Source organism: Lycorma delicatula, chromosome 8 (assembly GCF_047948215.1).
Source record: "Lycorma delicatula isolate Av1 chromosome 8, ASM4794821v1, whole genome shotgun sequence".
Taxonomy (NCBI): Eukaryota; Metazoa; Arthropoda; class Insecta; order Hemiptera; family Fulgoridae; genus Lycorma; species Lycorma delicatula.
Window position 1 is genome coordinate 69337767 of NC_134462.1, and position 20563 is coordinate 69358329.

Genomic DNA, 20563 nt, shown 5'->3' on the forward strand with positions numbered 1-20563 from the left:
TACAAAATAAAAAAAAAAACATACCTGAAATCCCAAAACTTTGGATTATTTCTTTTATAATTGACATGTGAACTTGAATACACATTTCCTCTTTGGTCACCAAGCCAGACATCAAAACCATTATCGGCAAGTATGGGTGCTGTTAGAAAAATTAAGTAAATAATAAATATGTATAAAATTTATATTTACCTTATATTAGTTACTTTTTAATGAATGAGTTCATTATTGAATTCATTATATATGTGTGTATGGTATGTGTGTGAACACCTTTTGTCTCGGATTTTGGATTTGGATTAAACGTCATTAGAGGATTACAAAAATACATGAATGGCCATGATCGGCTGTTAAATTCACCTCACAATGACCACCAAAATTTAAATTTTATAATTATCATTATGCAATAATGGTGTAAGCTATCAAACGTTGGTTCAAACAAACTAATGTAAGGTTTACCAAGATACATGAAATATATAAATATCAATTTTGTAAATTAAATATAAGACCCCAAGATGACAGAAAAGCTAATTTTTTAATAATTGAAAAAAATTTCATAAAACCACCAAAACATGAGATAAATAAATTGTATTAACTTAGTGTATGTAGTGTAAATAGCAATTAGAGAAAATAGCTTCATTCAAAATGAATTACTAATTGAAAGAACAGCAATAACTATAAGAATGTTTGTTCAGGAAAGTCTTACTAGACTTTTCATTGGTAATTGGTTTTATTTAAATTATTTAAGAATTCTAACATTAAATTAACTTTTATCAGCTGAAAAAAAATTTATTTAGTACTACATGTTTTTTTAAATTGAATTATCAGTAAAATTATAAACTATTTAAAAGAAAATATTAAAATTATCTGAAGATGGCACTACAAAAATAGTTGCTTTCTCTAAAAGTAATGATATTCATTACACAGGTAGTCTGCTAGTGGTAACTGTCACTAATAGGGCTGAATATCCCCTGTACTTCAGTTGAAATGTCGTGATATGAAATAGTATATTTGGCTTGGTGAAGTTGGCAACAGGAAAGCACTTCATTTCTCACTTACTTTAGTAAGCATGCCACATAAGATATTGTTATTTTTGGGAAAGTTATGCCTTTTTGGGAAGGAACTTCATTACTTGTAATCAGAAGGGTTGTGATGTGCAACATACATATCTGAAAGGATTTTGAGAACCTTATTTTTTAATGGTAATTTTTAATATGGTTTCTAAATGAATAAATGATTCATATGGTAAATTTGGAAGCCCTTGATATCTACTGAAACATTTTTAGATTTTGGGCCAGGAGACAGCTGTGTTGTTTGTTCATGTAATGATTCAACTTTAGGTTTATTTTTTTTCATGGATTGCGTGACTAGGATATGTTATTAATTAGATTTTATTTTATTATTAATAAAATATGTTATTATTAATTATATTTTGTATAGTTTCATTTAAGGAATTAAATTATTTCTCCACATATTTATTTACTGAATAAAAAAAATTGAAATTGTGATTACCTAATCCATGATCATGTCCCATTAAAAGAAATTGTTCAGATGTTCCCAAAAAGCCATGTATAATTAAAACAGGATTGTATGAAGTTAAATTTCCAGTTACAATTCTTGTCAGCAGTAGTATATAACCATCTTCAGTTATAACTTTATACTCCTCAAACAAATAACCTTGCCTTTTTATCAGTTCTGTCTGTAAATATAAAAACAAAATTCAGATTATTCATAAAATATTATCTGTTATAATATTTAAAAAATATAGTTTTTGGTTGGTATAAAAAATCAAATAGAACGTCAGTCAAATAGAAAGTTAATGTAATCTTTTCAAAAATAGAAAAACTGTGCAACCAAAGAAATGACTGAAACATTATAAAATGAGTTTAAAAAAATTATATTTATTAAATTTCTTTCAGTTTGTTCTTAAAATAATTTGTAGTTTAAAAATCATTATTAAAATAATTTTAATTTATTAAAAGGTACATAGAAAGTCTTAGTTGTATTTATCTTAAAGATTTTTAATTTTTATAAAAAAAAATTATAGTTATTTATTATAAAATTTATATTTAACTTGTCCAAGTAACTACATTTGGAACAAAAAAGTTGCCTGATTTTTAGGAAATTGGTATCTTTTATCGACAGTGAATTTATGTACTAACAACCAAATAATAAAAACAATATAAAACTAGTTTTTATTAAGTTGTTGATTTTCATAAAAAATTTATACTCGGATTTAACTTTTCTTTTTTTTTTTGAAAATAAAAAAAAGTAAGAAAAGAAAGAAATAGACAAAAAAGTAAGAACGATACCAAAGAGTAACATGATATAAATAATAATGACTAGATTATCAGAAGAAATAAAATTAATGAGCAATCTTACTGAATACATGTGTAGTAGTTCTTATGTAAATACTGTTCTGTCATACAAGATGATATTTAGTACAGTAGATGGTACGACTATAAAAAAATTGCCCTTTATAAAAAACACAAAATTTTAAGGTTTTCAATAATATAGTTAAATGTTTTTGGGAAATCATTAATTAAGATTTATTTAAAAATTTTAATTACTGTTTTTCCAAGAAACTATTACATTAATATTTTCATAATATGAATGCATAGTAAACATTTTTGATATAATCATATATCATATATTCAGTCTGTGTAAAGGCATCAGTAATCATCAACTTTATTTACAAGAGTTTCCTTTTCATATAACAATGATTAGTTTGTTCCCATTTCTTCTGTAAAACATTAAATAGTGGTCACTGCCATTTCAATTTTACTAATTTATCAGTAAACAAAGTTAGGACAGATTAACAATGCTGGTTCCATTTTTGTTTTAATACTAAGGTGAAACCAAACATCTTTGGTGACTATAGTGATAAATTCATTGAATCTAGTTAACAGGAACAGATTCACTGAAATATAACACAACCAAACGGATTACTGCCTCACTGAGCCCCAATGAAGAAGTGGCTACCAGTTTCTAAAGGTGCCAGTATGATGTCACAGGTGGAATAAAGACAGCAACTGACCTAATAATAATACTGTTATTCAAGGAAAAAGGAATTAAGGATAAAAAACAGGAAGGAGGTTATCTGCCTTTGAGTAATGTTTGAATTAATTATCTTGTCAAGAAACGTTATGGAAATCATTTTATTAAAACTCTTCCCTAATATGGACTTTTACAAGGAGGCATTATAAACTAAGAATGTTGGAAGATACCTCACTTTGTGTTGCATTAGAAGGATTAAGTTTTACCCAATAAATGTTGCTACTCTAAATTGTACGTTAATGCAACTGAGTAGGAAACAAAACACAGGTTAAGTCTGTGTGAAGAATACACATAAAAACCAAGGCTGCAGTACTTCTAAAGGTCCTACTGTTCTTGGTATGGGTACAATAAGAGTTCAATAGTAACCAACTGAACACTATTAAAAGAAGGATTTCAAAGATAAGGCAAAGAGATGGGATTGAGTAAGGGTAAATTATTTAGAGCTGAAATAAAATGAAACAAGCAGCTTCACTAAAAGGCAAAAGGTATGGTTTGATATCCCTTCTAGATAGTGTGCATCCATTATTCCACCCATAATTTCAATCTGATATAGAGATTTCAGTGCTTTTCTCTCTCTCATACTGAAAACCTACATGAGAACTAGGTTCAAGCTTCCTTAGGGAAACCATCACAAAAATTGTTTGGTCTGTGGAAGATATGACAGAATTATGTTAAATGTTCAGCTATAGTGGAAGGTGACAATCATAACTTATGTAAGATGCAATATGTAAGATTTAGAATACATATAATTAATAAATTTGCAGCGTGAGAGCACTTGACTATCATTTTCAATCAACTTTCTTAGCTAAGGAACACAGCAAAGTTTCAATTATTACTGTTGCAGTTTGGTTCCTGTAAATGTTAGCAATTGTTCTACTATCTTTGTACTTGAACCCTAATTTTTTTAAATGCTGAACATTTTATTCCAGTGTAGGTTATCGAATGCCTTATCTAGGTCTATAAATGCCAAGTATGTTGGTTTGTTTTCCTTTAATCTTCCTTCTACTAATAATCTGAGCCCTAAAATTGCTTCCCTTGTCCCTATACTTTTCCTGAAACCAAATTGGTCTTTTCCTAACACTTCTTCCACTCTCCTCTCAATTCTACTGTACAGAATTTTAGTTAAGATTTTTTATGCATGAGTAATTAAGCTAATTGTTCTGTATTTTTCACATTTATCTGCTTCTGCTTTTTTTGGTATTATGACTATAACACTCTTATTGAAGTCTGATGAACTTCCATTTTTTTTGTAAATATTACATACCAGTTTGTATAATCTATCTATCACTTCCTCACCTGCACTGCACAGTAATTTTGCAGGGACTCTGTCTATTCTAGGAGCTTTTCTGCCATTCAAATCTTCAATACTTTCTTAAATTCAGATCTCAGTATTGTTTCTCCCCTTTCATCCTCTTTGACTTCCTCTTCTTCCTCTATAATACCATTTTGTGAGTATAGTGGAATCTAAATTTTGAAGTTTAAATTTTATCTTGGTAATTAAAAAACAGTGATTGTGACAATTTAATATTTTTATAATAGCGATGTTATATGCAAACAGTAGCTGTAGCAATATTTTATCATCAAATCAGTACAAACTACTAATAATTTTATGATAAATATTCTAACAAGATCGGTATAACGAACCCGAGTAACGCATTCTTGCCAATTAAAAAGAACGTAGAAGAAAATATGAATGGGAAAAATCCAGAAAGCGGCTAAAAGAGACCCTTTTAATAATGCTAACAGGTCCGTTTAACAATTGTCCTTTGTAATACTACCCGCTGACACACCTAAACAGATGTTATTCCGTGAGAAGGGTTACCGGACCAGGGTAGGAATCTCATGGAAAATTGTGATGAACGATCATTCTCACGCTTCGAGTTGGATCCGGTCCTGCATAGTAAAGAGAGTAGGAGTATAGGAGAATAGGAGGGAAGACCAATTGACGATCAGTCTGCAAGTGAGTCTAAGCGGGACCTTATGATGTGAGTTCTGCGAGAGAGTTCTAAGCGTGGAGCTGTTATGTGAGTTGGTGAAAGAGCGGATTTCTAGTGCCTACACGTTCGATGCGATTAAGGTGATGTCACATGTAATTCCCATGTGGACAGTACATGAAAACAAGAAATAGTTCGGTGAGTTACTGTTAGACTATAAGTAAAAGAGATAATGTACTATATTTCATTCATAAATTGTTAGGGTAGTTTTATTTGTGAACAGCAAAGGTATTTATAGTTAAAGAACTTTATACTTGTCTTATCTATTGCACTATTGCTGTTAATGCAAGACTAATTGTTAAAAGTGTTAAGATTAGCGGTCATGCTAATGTCTTTTGTCAGTGGGACTGAATTATAGTTTTCAATATTTCACTACTTGTAAATAAATCCTGACGATTACTTAAAATTCCGTTTTGAATGTAATCATTGTATATTATTATTATTGTATGTTGTTGTCATTATTGTTATTAATCAGAATATTATTGTGAGTTGTTTATTATTGTCGTTTATTATTGTTATTGTCATTGTGATTATTGATTTGTCTTATGTTCTTAAAATAATAAATTGTGATTACATAAACATTTTCAGTTGTCAATCTATCAATATCCTGATCGAGCTGCGAACACGATATTATAAATTAATGTTATTTCTGTATAAAATACAAAGTGTAAGTGTATTTGAGAGTAAGAGTAATTGTATAATGGTTACTGTATGCTATCATAAACTTAGTTATTAAAATAAATTTTTGTTTCAATTAAACAAATTTTCAGTTAATGCTGAAGCCCTATTTTTATAATTTGTTTGACCATGTGCACATAAATACCAACTTCTACCTCAAATTTTGACATCAATGATTTTTATGTAATTTTAGCAACATAAATATGCCAATTAAAGTTATAATAAGTTTTTTTTTACACAAATTCCATACTTTTATAAATGTAGACCATCCTATATCATTCAGATGAGGTGAGTTGTAAAAAAGTTACAAATTAATTTTATTAAATTTTTATTATTTATGTTCAATTGCGTTTTTTTGTTATATTTTAATCGATTTAAAAATTAACCTAAGAGAGCCTTCATCAGTTTTTTCTGAAACCATTTACATAAAATGTTGTTAATTTGCTACTTATATATTTAAGCTTGTTTGCATAAGCGAAATTAGTTTCTGCATTGATGATGTTCTAGATTGCAATGATCAAAAAACAAATGATATTTCGTTTTGCCTGAAAATCCTGAGGTATAAAGTGTTTTTAATTTTTTTAAATTCATATAAGAGTTCATATGTTTCACAATTTGATGCACAGTGTTAAAATTTCAATATAAAATTCTTTTAGTAAATTATTCTTCTCCAGTAAACTCCTCAGGATCATGATTCCTTTTCCTTCCTTATAAGAAGTAAAGGAAGTATTGTGATCGCGAAAAGTTTCGGTTTTCAGATTTCAACGGAAATATCCATTTTGACCATTCCTGAATTCATTTTGACTGGTTTCAGTGTGACGTCTGTATGTATGTATATGTATAACTCAAAAACGATTAGCCGTAGGATGTTGAAATTTTGGATTTAGGACTGTTGTAACATCTAGTTGTACATCTCCCCTTTTGAATGCAATCGAGTGAACCAAAAAAGCCCAAAATCCAAAAAGTTTGCCTTTTGGACTTTTTCTTAACTGCAGTAATAAGTCTTCATTGAGAAATTTTCAACGATATATCATAAGTGGTACTTATTTTCATCGGTTCCAGAGTTATAGCCAAATAATATTTTAATAAATGAAATATTTGAATCTTAAAGGGAAGGCACATCGGTTCGAATTAGACTTCATATCCTGTTCTTTTTTTAAATTTAAATATATTGATTTATTAATAATTATTAACCTCTGATTGTATACCCACCCCCATCGACTTGGTCTAGTGGTGAACGCATCTTCCTAAATCAGCAGTTGATTTGGGAGTCGAGAGTTCCAGCGTTCAAGTCCTAGTAAAAGCAGTTACTTTTATACGAATTTGAATACTAGATCGTGGATACCGGTGTTCTTTGTTGGTTGGGTTCCAGTTAACCACATATCTCAGGAACGGTCGAACTGAGACTGTACAAGACTACACTTCAATTATACTCATACATCCTCATTCATCCTCTGAAGTAATCCCCGGAGGCTAAACAGGAAAAAGAAAGAACCTGCGATTGTAAAAAAATTTTTACGATAAAAAAAATTCAAAAGTAACAATAAAAAAAAAAATATGAAAAAATATCAGAAGTTATTAATGAAATCAAATTTTATGTACTTTTCATTTTACAAAAAAAATGGGTATATGTAATTTAATAGGGGTGCAAGGAAGTCACGCGGTGTCCACATTACATTTTTATAAAATCATTAAAAAGTAAAGGTATCCTCAGATAGGTCCATATTACCTTCACTAAACCACATAAATATACTTATATGTTAACAGTATAATTTGGTTTCACGCAAAAGGCAATGTAAAATCAGTTTTAATTAGCAGTCATGGGATTTAGGAATGATTGATGTTTCATGCATTATCATGTAGAATCATTTAACCGCCACTCTGTGGCATGATAATTTCAAATTCATCCTGAAGGTTCTTGATTAAAATCGGGTCAGACATATTTTTTTACACTACAAAAATAAATTAAAAATAATCATTATTAAGGAGGTTATTTTGGAATCAGTATACATAATTAATGAATGAATAAATAAATTACTATAAGATTTTATGTGATATTAGTTTCTGTTTTCCGTCGGAACGGAAAAATACGTGGCGGGTAGATAACCGATAAGAACCTTTTTTTTCAATTATTATTGTTAATTTTATAAAGTAATTAGAAAAAGAAGTGTTTCCTGATTTGTCTGAGATATCTTACTTTACATCCTATTACCAAACAATGCCACTTAAATTAACCTTGGACTGACTATTATCTGATTGGAAAGTAAGTTAACCTTCCATACCAAGATAGAGCGATTCTCTTTTTTAACAGATAGTAATTCAGTAGTTCAGATGACTTTACATAAGTTGTTACCTTTAATATTCACTAATAAGTGAAATATTCTAATGATGGTAGTAAATAAAAATAAGTAGATCATTTTTGCAATACTTTTTTGTTCTTTAGTTCAAGGATTTATAATATATTTTTTCTTAATAGAAATATACATTATTTTGATCGCATTAGGTGTTAACCTTCTTGTTAATTAGTACATTTCTTTATTAAATTGTATAAAATTTAAAATAATTTTATTTTATTAAAAATTAATAATGTATGTTTAACCGTTTATATACTTCCTCCACGGAGTGCGTGTTAGAACGTCGATAGAAATAAAACCGGTTCGATCGATTTGTTTTTGTCTATTGATTTTTTTAAAAAACCTAGTTATTGTAAGTTTTTCTGACATTCATTTCTCTTTTCATTTAATTTCTATAATTCCTACGGTAAGGCTAGGTGCGAACTGGTGACTTTTTCCACCACTTGTTATCATTGTTGTCATCTTGTTCACACGAACTACTTCTGTACCTCACTCGGTAAGAAATTATCACCTCAAAAAACCCATGGTTTTCATCATTTGTTCATTTGTCAACATAGATTCCAAGAAAGCTTCTGTGTTATGAGCATTTGTTATATTAGGAATCAGAAAAAAATAAAAGAAAAGAGAGCTATTGGATTCATCCAACGTGGTGCAAAAGACTAGCTAAAGGAAAACTTTAATAAATATTTCATAAACTGGGAATCTATCACAAGATATTCTTTGGATGTTTCTATATAAGTGTTGAGAGTTTCTATGATTTGCTGCACATTTTGAGATTATTACTAATCAGTACACGGGTTTTCTATTATCAATTCTCTCCCCGTGGAAGAGAGATTCATTATAACTTTAATGTAAATTTTATTAAATAATTTTATATAAAAAGTATTTGAAGGATTATTCGGTCGAACTATAGTCTCAGCAATTTGTACCTGTTATGTTTTTGGAGCTAGTATGGACTGTATTCGGTTGAAGTGAATTGAAATCATATTCTTTTAGGATAGTTAAATTTATTTTTGTCACATTAGACACATTTAAAACATTATGCAACACAAGCCACATTAGACTAATGAATGAATGACCGCACCAAACGGAATTATTCAGTAGAATGTTATTAACAAACAACGTAACTCACATTAGACTGTACAATAATAAATTGCACACATTCGCGACAACGAAATTTATTCCTAATTTCCTAATTCCCTTAATGAACTCAACTTTATCATCCCTTAATGAACTTTTAGTTCATCCCCCAAACACTTCCGGTGCCCAGGTGGCCGTAGACAAACCGGGTGACCGGAGTCGACCCAAGGGCTCAACGGGGCCTACTACATGGCCGCAGAAATCGCTTCGCTCGACATTACCGCCTAGCCAGAGGACTTTACTCCTAGGATCCCGCAGTGACCGCGAGAATAATGATTGTGAGAACATTACTGATAAATAACAATTAAAGTATTCAGTTTTTATAGAAACATGAAAAAGAAACTGTATTACAAAAAAATAGAGCAATAGTAATTGTATAACTAAAGTACACACACCTTTGACAACGAAAAATTCGTAACTTTTTATTTCTGTTGCCATGGTGACAAAAATAAAAGGATTAATCTTTTATCTTTAATGAATAACTTTAATTCACATCTTCATCTCCAAGGGGCTAGGGCCTCGGTCTATGACTTAAAACCTTCCTGGGATAACACGAATATATCCCGCAAATTTGAAAGCAATCGCTTGGTTGGTTCTCGAGTGATGCGATAACAAACAAACAAACAAACTTTTGGCTTTGTATTTAAGGTAAAAAAGGTTTGGCTGTTCTCTTTAGACTTGAAAAAGCTTTCGACAACGTTCTCTATAAAGTTTTGCTATGCAAATTGGAAAAGTACGGATTCACGGGGTTTGACTTATTTTTTTTCGGCAGCTGTCTAAAGGAGAGTTCACAAAAGGTCTTTTGCTGAAATCCTGGTAATGATTTCACCTTTTTGAATTTTAATGTTTTCTGTCTGCTACGACGCACTGTATTGTCTCATATTTTTTTACTTCTATGTGTAAATAATATGCTTAAATTGCAGATTGAAAAATGTAAGATTATCTCATTTGCAGACGACACCGTTTTAGTTTTTTTAAAAAACTATAGCTCTCTATTTTTCTGTTTAGCCTCCGGAACCACCGTAAGATATTACTTCAGAGGATGATATCTATGAATGCAAATGAAGTGTAGTCTTGTACAGTCTCAGGTGGACCGTTCCTGAAATGTGTGGTTAATTGAAACCAACCACCAAAGAACACCGGTATCCACGATCTGGTATTCAAAACTATAGATTTTTTTTGTTTTCCGCAGGAGGTATTCAAAAGTATAGTTTTTTCTTTTTTTGTTTTCCGTAGGAGGAGGAAAAAGCTCTGCCAGCCGCCACCAAGTCCACTGTGACGGTAAGTGTGGGGCTGTAACCCGCTAAAAAACCTCCCCCTCTAGTCACGTAGGGGACAGACCTAATCCACATGGTATGTACACAGCCCCTGCGCAATCACCCGGGCCCGCTCTTGTCACCGAATTAAAATAGCCAGAGCGACGTCCCCAGGGGATCATTGGTGAACAACGATTCCGAGGAGCTCCCACCGCCCACCTCCTAAGGCTGGCCGCCCATAACCATCCGGCATCGGTCACTCCGCCTCAGGTCAACTGCAATCTTCCAGTTTGCCTGTCCCTCTCCTCTGCTGCCTTGTTTCTAATTATGGCTGACACCGCAGTCGTTACACTCGTCCAAGCATCTCTGTCACCCAACACCACACTTATGACATTATCCACATTTACTGCGACGTGGCCCATCATGGCGGCCCTCAAGTCTCTCCAACTCGTGCATGAAAACACTACGTGTTCTGCTGTATCCTGCTCCCTACAATCATAGCAGCATCTCGTGGTACTCCCTCATACGGTACAGGTAATCTTGAAAGCGCCTCTGCCCTGATAGAAACTGGGTGAGCTCGTAATTGGTATCACCGTGCTTCCACTCTACCCAGCTCCTGAAGTCACCGATGAGCCGGTGTGTCCACCGTCCAGTTCAAAACTATAGCTGGAATTACCTTACGTTACTGTCGAAAAGGGATTACTGGCGATTCAGAAATGGCTGATCTTAAACACCCGTAGTCTAAATACAGAGAAAAATAAACCGATAGCGTTATTTATTCCTCAAGAGGATAACCACTGAACGAATTAGATCTGAAATTGAACATGGATTGTGGCAATAAATAAATAAATAACATTTGTTCTCACTGTCTACTAATGATGATCATGAAACAAAATGGCCATCTGGTTTTAAATTTTAAATAAAATATTCGTAGAAGTTTTTTAGCGCAAATTTCTTTTCAATTTATTTTATTTGTTTTACAATTTATTTCAGTAACTGTTTAGCGTAATCCTTATTCGTTACTAAAAGTCATACTTAGATCTACTAGAATTATAGTATTTTTAATTGTTTATAAAATTAAAATAAATTATGACTCAAAATTAATAACTTTTGATTTAGTCGAAACGGAAAGCTAGATTAAAAAATCTGAATTGGAATCAAATTGAGGGCAATCTAGGTTGGAAATTTCAGAAGTTTAGACTTAGGTTTTTAAGCCAATTATTTTTAAGGTTTCGTCTGGGATTCTCTAATGTTTATCATTTTTTTTTGTTCACAATTATTTTTATTTTTATTATATAAACGTGGATAGAAGTACTCTTTTTATAACGTATCGTAAATATAATTTATTTAGTTTTTAATTATTTTGTTTTAAGATATTAAAGTTAATATCTTAGTAACTACTAAATATCTATCTCTGATGGTGCTTGCTTATGGCAATCTAGTTTTAAAATATTAAATAGTTTTTTAAACAGTTTTGAGTGTTTTCTATTTCAATTTTACTTTAATAGTCGTCATTTTTTTACGTATTGCAACTAAATTAATTACGTATAAGTTGCTATTTTTACACAAACTAAACTTATAGAAAAAAAAAATTAAACATATAAACTGACCGTATTTAAATATATTACAGGAACGTTGATGGTGCCATCATTTCTGGTAGAATGAGACGTGATAGAGCTTGAATTTGTGATCGATTCTATAACTTGTCGACTTCTTATTGAATTCGTTTTTAAATTCACAATATTGTTTTGTTGATCAAAACAGTTTATTTTACTAATCAAAATGAATATAAATATTTTTAACCACAACGATAATGTTTTATCTTCAATCATTTTTTTTATGACCGACGACTTATCTCGTACGCATCAAAACTGAAAATTAACTAATTATCTTCTGTGGTTATCAGTTGACTTAAATCACTTCCTTCCACAATTAACTTATTTCAAGGGAAACAACTGTAATCGAATAACAAATTTTACTGATTGTTGACGTAACTAATGGAACCTGTGTAAGCTTTTTATATGCAAATAAATACTATAATTACATAAATAATTAATAATAATTTTATTATAAATATGTAATAATTATATTCAGCAATTAACAATTATTTATATTTAAATAACGTTGGTAGTCGCTTAAAAAGATTATGTTTTTACTTTTAAATATATTCATTAATTAACAAAAGATTTCATTCTAAAAAAAACATTAAAAAAAAAAGACAAAAAATTATCAGTAATTATATTCTAATGTTCCATTTATGGTTATTTTAATTTATATCGTCAAATTTTTTAGATATTTATCTTTGATTTTTCCAAAAGATAAAAAAAATTTAGAAAAAGATTTATCAAACCGGATTTAGGTATTCAAATTAATAGTTTCTGTTTTAACAGGTATTCTAAAACAGATATTATTTATATTATACAATTTTATTGGTTTTTGAGATATTTTTATAGAACTATCTAGAGGGGTTGCCTACGGCACGCCTCCGAAGCTAGGCTCTCCAGGCGGGTTGCCTTGGCGGGCGGTGTCTGGGAATGGGATTATTAGGTGTCCAAAATTGATTATCTCTAATGTAAAAATATATTTTTTTGAATGATGAAAATTGATTTAACGAAAGTTAAATTAAAAATTTAACTCTAAAAATTGATGATAACGAATTGGGATTCTCCGCTAGTGATTGGTACATTCCGCTCCCTACTTTATGGTTATAGTTCATTATTTTATAAAGAAAAATAATCACATAAGTAAATAAAAAATATGTAAAAAAAAAAATTTTAAATACCTCACATAATCTTACATATCGCTATCAAAGCTTGTTGTCAAATCCATTCTGAGACACCGTCCTAAAATTATTTTTTACATTTTAGTGCGTTTAATTTAAGAGTGGTGTTTTAACAATTTTTTAAAAATATATTTTATTTTCTACTTTTTAGTCTTCGTAAGTTTATACTTTACAGCTGCGCTAGCGCATAGGTTTGAGCGTATTTAGCGAAAGATTAGGTCGGTACGTTTTAAACGTACTTAGTGCAGTCAAAACATACGGTTAAACGATTTAATTTCTGCATAACCAAGATCCGGTCAATCAAGAGAGTACAGGTGCTCTGTTGATTGACCGGATCGTTAAATAATTAGCGCTCGATCTGCTGATATATACGCCGTTTAAAACGCGAAAATCGGATGAGCGGTTGCCGAGACATTACGGTGGCACCTCATCGCACCCCCTCACCAATTTCCGAACAGCGCCCCGGGGGCTCTTGCAAACATTATCTTCCGACGGGTAATACTAAGAGCAGATGGGATTTTGAAATTGAGAAGTCGGAAAAATTTTTCAGAGCGCTAGGACCGACCGTTTTCGAGATATTTGCGATTTTCGTCTGAAAATTCGGATCCGGTTAAAAAGTACTAAATTTTCTCAAAACTTCGATATATATAAATCGATATAAATACGTTATATTGATATATATTAATATAACACCCCACCACCACGAGAGCTAAGAGGACGCACGCACAGACACAGATATAAATACCGTTTAGTAAGGTAGGATTATACGAAATATTGTATAACTAAAATTAATAAGGATTTATGTTTTTAATTATCTACTTTTAAAAATGTGTTTATTTTTAAAATTATTTTAATTTTTATTCTCTGAAGTAAATATTAATAACCTTTTTATATTTTTTATCTTTTTAAATTCCCAGACTGTAGTTGTAGGGTACTGCTATATAGTATTACTACATAAGTGAAAGAATGGTAATCAGATACAATTTTGCATGTCTAGATCTTTACTAATCATGGACATTTCATGGTGGTGGCGGGATAAATGGGAAGTAAATCAGTGCGAAAAAACCCACTGATCTCCAATAACCAAAAAATACAATTATACGCGTATTAGCGTAAAATTTCAAAAGCTTATATCTACGTACGTTCGTTGGCCCGTTTATTGGTTGATGTCTTCACACTGGATGGATCGATTTGGGTCGATGATTTTTAAATATGAATCATTATTGCCACATAATCTTGATCATAAGTAGTCAAGAGGTAGAAAGATACGGATTTCATTGGTCTCAATCTTAAAATTTTACTGAAAGGATCGAATTTTACATTTTCCCAGATAATTTAATTCCCCTTAGCTGAGATAGTGGTTAAACTCGTCATCGCAAAATCAGCCTATTTACGATGTCGAGAATTCTAAGGTTTGGGTTCTTGTAAAAGCCGTTGCTTTTTATATGGATTTGAATACTAGACTGTGGATATCGGTGTTCTTTGATGGTTGGGTTTCAATTAACCACATTGGGAAGGCAATGACAAACCATCCATAAAACCTGTCATGAAGATTCCAATGGCAAAAACATCAACACCTATGGATTCGCCAAGGGTCGGACACGACTGATGGCTAAATTTGATTTTTGTTTGAGCTGAGATAATTTCTGATTGTGTTTGATCTTATTCCCCCCCCCCCCCAGAATGGAGGCAAAAATCCCTTTTCTCTTTTTTGTTGTTTCTGCACTAAGTCGCATTCTTAATAAATTAGAAGTTATTCTAATTAGTATGTAACGTAAAGTTACATTAGTATGTAACTTTACTTATGCATTTGGGAAAATTTATTCAGGGATGAGGGATAGCAAGATTTTAATTTTTTTTGGCCTTTTCCTGGGAAAGTTATGCAACTCGTTTCAACTTTTTTATTAATAATATTTTTTTGTTTCTTTTTTCTGCATCGTTAAGTGCACTATAACATTATAACAAGATTTTCATGTGCCTATTAATAAACGTTCTCTGCCAGACTATATTTTTAAAATCATAATCCCATTATTTTTTAAATGGCAAGGACAATGAATTTTTGCCAACATTGTTACCTTTTCTTGCTGAAAATACAGATAGATTAGTAGCCACCTTTTTATTAACAAGAATCATTCAAATCGACCATTTATTATAAAATAGACTGAACCTATGTAGGAAAAGCAATAAGTCGGATTAAAAGGAGTTCTTTCTGTTTATAAAAAAATTCGAAATTTTTTTTCTTGGAGGTGAAAAACAGCATTTTATTCCCAATAGACAAAACTGTTTTATAAACTGGCTAAATTTTTTTAAATGCACAAATTTCCTCCTAATTAACGTGGTGATTCACAATTTAAAGCAGTGATTCCAAAACTGTGCGTCGCGGTGCCCCGAGGTGCCGCGGCTTCTTCACGGAGGCGCCGCGAAATATTGTAAAAGGTTCATAATTAATTGAACCAAGACATTTATAATTATTAATTTATTGTTAATAAAGTAAAAAAATAATGAAGATGTACAAGTTTTATTTATTTTTATCTCTTACGAGTAGTCATAGTAATTAGGGTAGGGCACTATGAAAAAATTTTAATTGAAAAAGGGCTCCGCGACTCGGAAACGTTTGGTAACACTGATTTAGAGCGTAAAAATATGATGCACATCATAATTGATGGCAAAATAATACTGCCCATAGTCTGAAGGAAGTTTCTGTCCGTTAAAAATTAAAAAAAGGAAAAAAAACAGTTTATCCTTTATAATATTTAATTTTTAATGTTGAAAAAATGTTGAATTATTATGAGTAAACCTGGGATAGCTTTTTGAAAATATTATTTTGTTATTTTCGTAGAAGATTTAATAATTTTTCATTTTTTAACAATCAAAGAGGGAATAAAACTTTTATTAAAAAATTACTCCCAAAAAATTGCACTGAGAAGGAGAAAAACAATTTTTCCACTACGCCCTCAATACAATCTTCGAAAATTATTTTTTTAAGTTGGTGTCAGATTTTTTAATTAATTACGAGTATACGGATAAGGATTATGAAATTTGTTTGAATTTGGTGCAGACTAAAAATAATTTTCAAAAATTGTATCGAGGAGTTAGTGGAAAAATTACTTTTTTCCTTTTCAATTAATATTTTTTTTTTAAGTCAGTTTTTAAAGTTTACATTTTACTATTTTTATTTCCTTGTTCGGTGTAAAGGAAGTATTGTGATCGCGAAAAATTTCGATTTTCAGATTTCAATGGAAATATCCACTTTGACCGTCCCTCAATCCATTTTGACTAGTTTCGGCATGACGTCTGTACGTACGTGCGTATGTATTTCACTTAACTCAAAAACGATTTGGCGTAGGATGTTGAAATTTTGGATTTAAGACTGTTGTCACATCTAGTTGTGCACCTTCCCTTTTGATTACAGTCGACTGAACCAAAAGTGTCCAAAAAAGCTCAAAATCCAAAAACATTTGAATTTTGGGCTTTTTCTTTATTGCAATAATAATCCTTCATTGAGAGCTTTTCAACTATATTATTAGAAGCTATTAATCAAACTTTAAAATGTACTTTAAAAAAAAAACGTGTAAATGTAATTTAATAGGCGTTCAAGAAAGTCATGTGTTGTCCACATCAGATTTTTACTTTTGTAACTTTTGGATGCTGAATATTGGCAGGTCTACAAAACAGACTGCTCGAAAGTGAAAAAGAACGTTCTTTTCAAATAAAATAGGGTCGTTTTTTGCCTATTACATTTTTCCACTGGTCTAATTAAATTAAGCGATGTAAAAATTAAGCAGTCTCTTCCACAATGAATGATGAATAAGTATTTTTTATTTAATAGATCTGTATTAACAAACGATTTTTTTTGTATCATCATACTGTTCAAATGTTAATAGAATATATTAAATTATGAAATATATTTTGTTAAAATATGTTTTATTTTATATTTTTAAAAAAAAATAAAATATATCTTTATAAGAATGTATATTCTATTTTTTGTTGGATTAATTTTTTATCAAACTACTACAATGCCTATGAATTATTTTCGAATGTGTTAAACTTTATAATGATGCCATAATGTATAATTATATATTATTTTGATGCCAATTATAATTTTATCAATTATATCTGTACAACACGTTTGCACTTCAAAAGTACTAGTTCCTCGTGAAGAGCATCCTTGAAATAGATAAAATTTAATCTTACCTCAATTTTTTAAAATGGACTTTGCTGTTTTCCTGGGAACCTACAGATATCCTTTGTGTATTGTTCTTATTAGTTATGTATACATTTTTTTCGAGTTTATTATATATTTCAAAGATTCTTGTTCTTCATTAAAAATATATTTTTAATGTCTTTAGACGTCGTGTAAAAGATTCATACGAGAACGAATACGTCCATTGTAGGGCGGAAAAGTGATTTTTAACCAGTAACATTTTTTCTATTAATTTCAATATCTATTTTAGCAATAGAACGGGACCACAAGGGTGTCATCTTCTATCGTTAAAAAAAAGGTTTAGTTAATTTGGTACATTCAGTAAAAAGTTATGGAAGGACATACAGAAAACATAAATACGAATTGAAACATATATCCTCCTTTTGTAAAAAAGTTTATTAAAAAGACAGTTAATGTGTGCAATGTTTAAAATACCTAGATTAATATACATAGTTGCTGTTAATGTAGATGCAGTAGAGAGCTTTTTGCTTTTAGTAAAAGTGATGTCTATTAGGTCTTATCGTAATTCTTTTATATTTGTAAGCGAATACCTATTTATTATCGCCTGCCTTTTTGCAACAGCCGTATTGATTACGAGCGGTCTTGATGTCATAAATAATTAAAAGTGAATTTTTAATGGTAGAAAATAAAATCATTTTATAATAAGAGCTTTCCTTAAAAATCAATTGAATTTCTTTTTGGCTGTCTTTGATTTTTATTAATGAAAAAAATATATATATAATCGTTTAAATTTATCCATTAACAATACGAATCTTTTCATATACTGTAATTATTCCGATAAATTCTTTTGAAACCGGAGTTTCGAAAGTGTGGTACACTACACAGCTACGATCCAGCCTTATAGGTTTGATAAAAACAAAACTCCTATTCTAAATTTGCTTAGCAGACCTCATACTGCTTGGAAGGTGGGTTTAGCTATTCTGCATTGGTGAAATAAAGTGAGGAAGATTACCTGATGTCACCGCCGTTCAAAATTCGTTGCGCTGAAATTTACTCCTCTAACGAAGGTTCAAGCCTTCCACTCTTAATAAAGATCTGCGTATAGATTCATACCGAACTTTAAGGGATGGTATGCCTTTAAAGCAGTATGTCTAAGAGCTGTATGCCCTCTATAAGAGTTGTAATTGTTTAGGCTCTATCCAACTATAGAAATTTTGTCCAGTTTTTAAGTAAGTTTGGCCTAGCGGGTGATGAATCTTGTGCCTATAAAAGGGTAGTCCAGTGGAGTAAATATTATTATTTGTTAGCTGCACATTATTATTTTACTTGCTCATAATAAACAATTTACGATAATAAGTTTTATTAAGACGCCTCAAAACAAAAACACTACGGAATAATTTTGCTGAAAAAAATCGTTCTACAAAAATTTTTAAAAAAGTTTTTTATAAAAAACTAAAATTTAAAATAAACCTCCCCCCCAGATATTTCGCGTTATGGGCAACAAACATTTTTTTGGTTATTATTAATGGGAATTCTATCCACGGGATTCGTAATGCAATAGCACAACCCATATTTAATGTTAGTTACAATTCATTCAGTAAATAACTTTTTAACTTGCTAACGCAGAATTTTCAAGTCCTTTTTTAGATTTTGATCATTAATCTGGATTATAGAAAATTTATTTAAAGGGGGCAAAAAGATTTTGAATTGGATCATCATTAAACACCTATTTACTCTCTTAATTCACGCACTTTTTGACCAACATTTTACTTTCCTGGCATCATAGTTCTAGAGCAGTAGCGTTCAAAGTGGGGTACGCGAACTCCAACGGTTACGAAAAGTGATACTTGTGGGTACGCCAGAGAAGTAGTATAAACAATAAATAATTTGATTTTTGAACACACACACACACACACACATATTATATTACATTTATGGGGTGCAACGTATTATTTTCGTCTTAGGGATACGCGATCAAAAAAGTTAAAGTTAAATAATAAGTGTTCTGCCCAAAGGCAGGTTTTCACATGGCCGTCTTCCATTCTGCTCGATTCTGTGCTATCCGTTTCATTGTATAGCAACGTTGTTCCCTTTTTATATTGTCTATCATTTTCATTCGTCTCCGACCTCTTGCTTTTCTCTCCGTTACAAATCCTTCCAATGCCGTCACCAACAGGCAGTCCGACTCAGCCAGTGTCCCAACCAACTGCATTCTCTTCTTTTTCTTATATCAATAATCGCCCTCTCTTCTCCTACTCTACGAAGCACCACCTCATTCCAAACTCTTTCCGTCCAGCTGATCTTTTCCATCCTCCTCCACACCCACATTTCAAAGGCCTCCAATCTTCTCTCCTCTCCATTCCTAATAGTCCTTCCCCCTCCATTCCTAATTGTCTATGTCTCTGCCCCATAAAGGGTAACACTCCACACAAAATATTTCGAAAGTTTTTTCCTTAGTCGCTGATCTAGTTTGCTACATAGCACTCTCCTCATTTTGCTGAATTCTTCCTTTGAAAGCAAGAAGAAAAAGTACGATAATTAGTCAAAAAATGAGGTATGGATTTTTTTGCATCTCTCGACGTTTCAAGGCCATGGACCCCAAAAAAAAAAGAGGTTGGGGAGTGAATGTTCGTATGTACGTGTACGTATGCGTGTGTTGGCGTGTTTGAAGCTTAAAAAGTTTTCAATGGATAAACCGATTTTCATCAAATTTGGGTAAAAAATCGTGAGTGCGGGGCGATTTGTTAGTAAAATTTTGGAGTCATTATTTCCAGGGGATGGAGTAGATAGTTTTTTGGGGCCAATTTTCTCCAAATTTTTCAAATATAACCCCACTTTATATTATGCTCACATGCTTATTTTACCATTTAAAAAAATAATTGACCCCAAATTCTTCCCCTTCCTGTTTATCTTATCTATTCCTATTTATTCTTATAATATACGAATATTATATTTTTGAATATTTAAAAAAAAGGTTAAAAATTTAGTTGCGTGAATTAGTTGTGTAAATACGGTAATAATAAGAGCAAGGGGTCAAGTTTTAAGATTTATCTTGAATTATTAATATAAAATGAGAATACTGGTACTATATATGTCGCACAAATAAGTAGCATTGGTAAAGATTATTTATCTACTTTTTCTCA

At 31.0% G+C, this 20563-nt stretch overlaps 1 protein-coding gene across 1 annotated transcript in view; it reads right to left on the minus strand.

Moving 5' to 3' along the window:
* LOC142329474 (uncharacterized) overlaps positions 1 to 12305 on the minus strand; it is an 88173-nt gene extending 75868 nt beyond the window's left edge. Inside the window, exons 1-3 of the mRNA XM_075374143.1 lie at positions 12084 to 12305; positions 1507 to 1693; positions 25 to 139 (exon numbers count right to left, since the gene is read on the minus strand). Of these exons, the coding sequence (XP_075230258.1) occupies positions 25 to 139; positions 1507 to 1693; positions 12084 to 12305 (524 nt within the window). The remainder of the gene's footprint in view (positions 1 to 24; positions 140 to 1506; positions 1694 to 12083) is intronic.
* Between the last annotated feature and the right edge of the window lie 8258 nt (positions 12306 to 20563).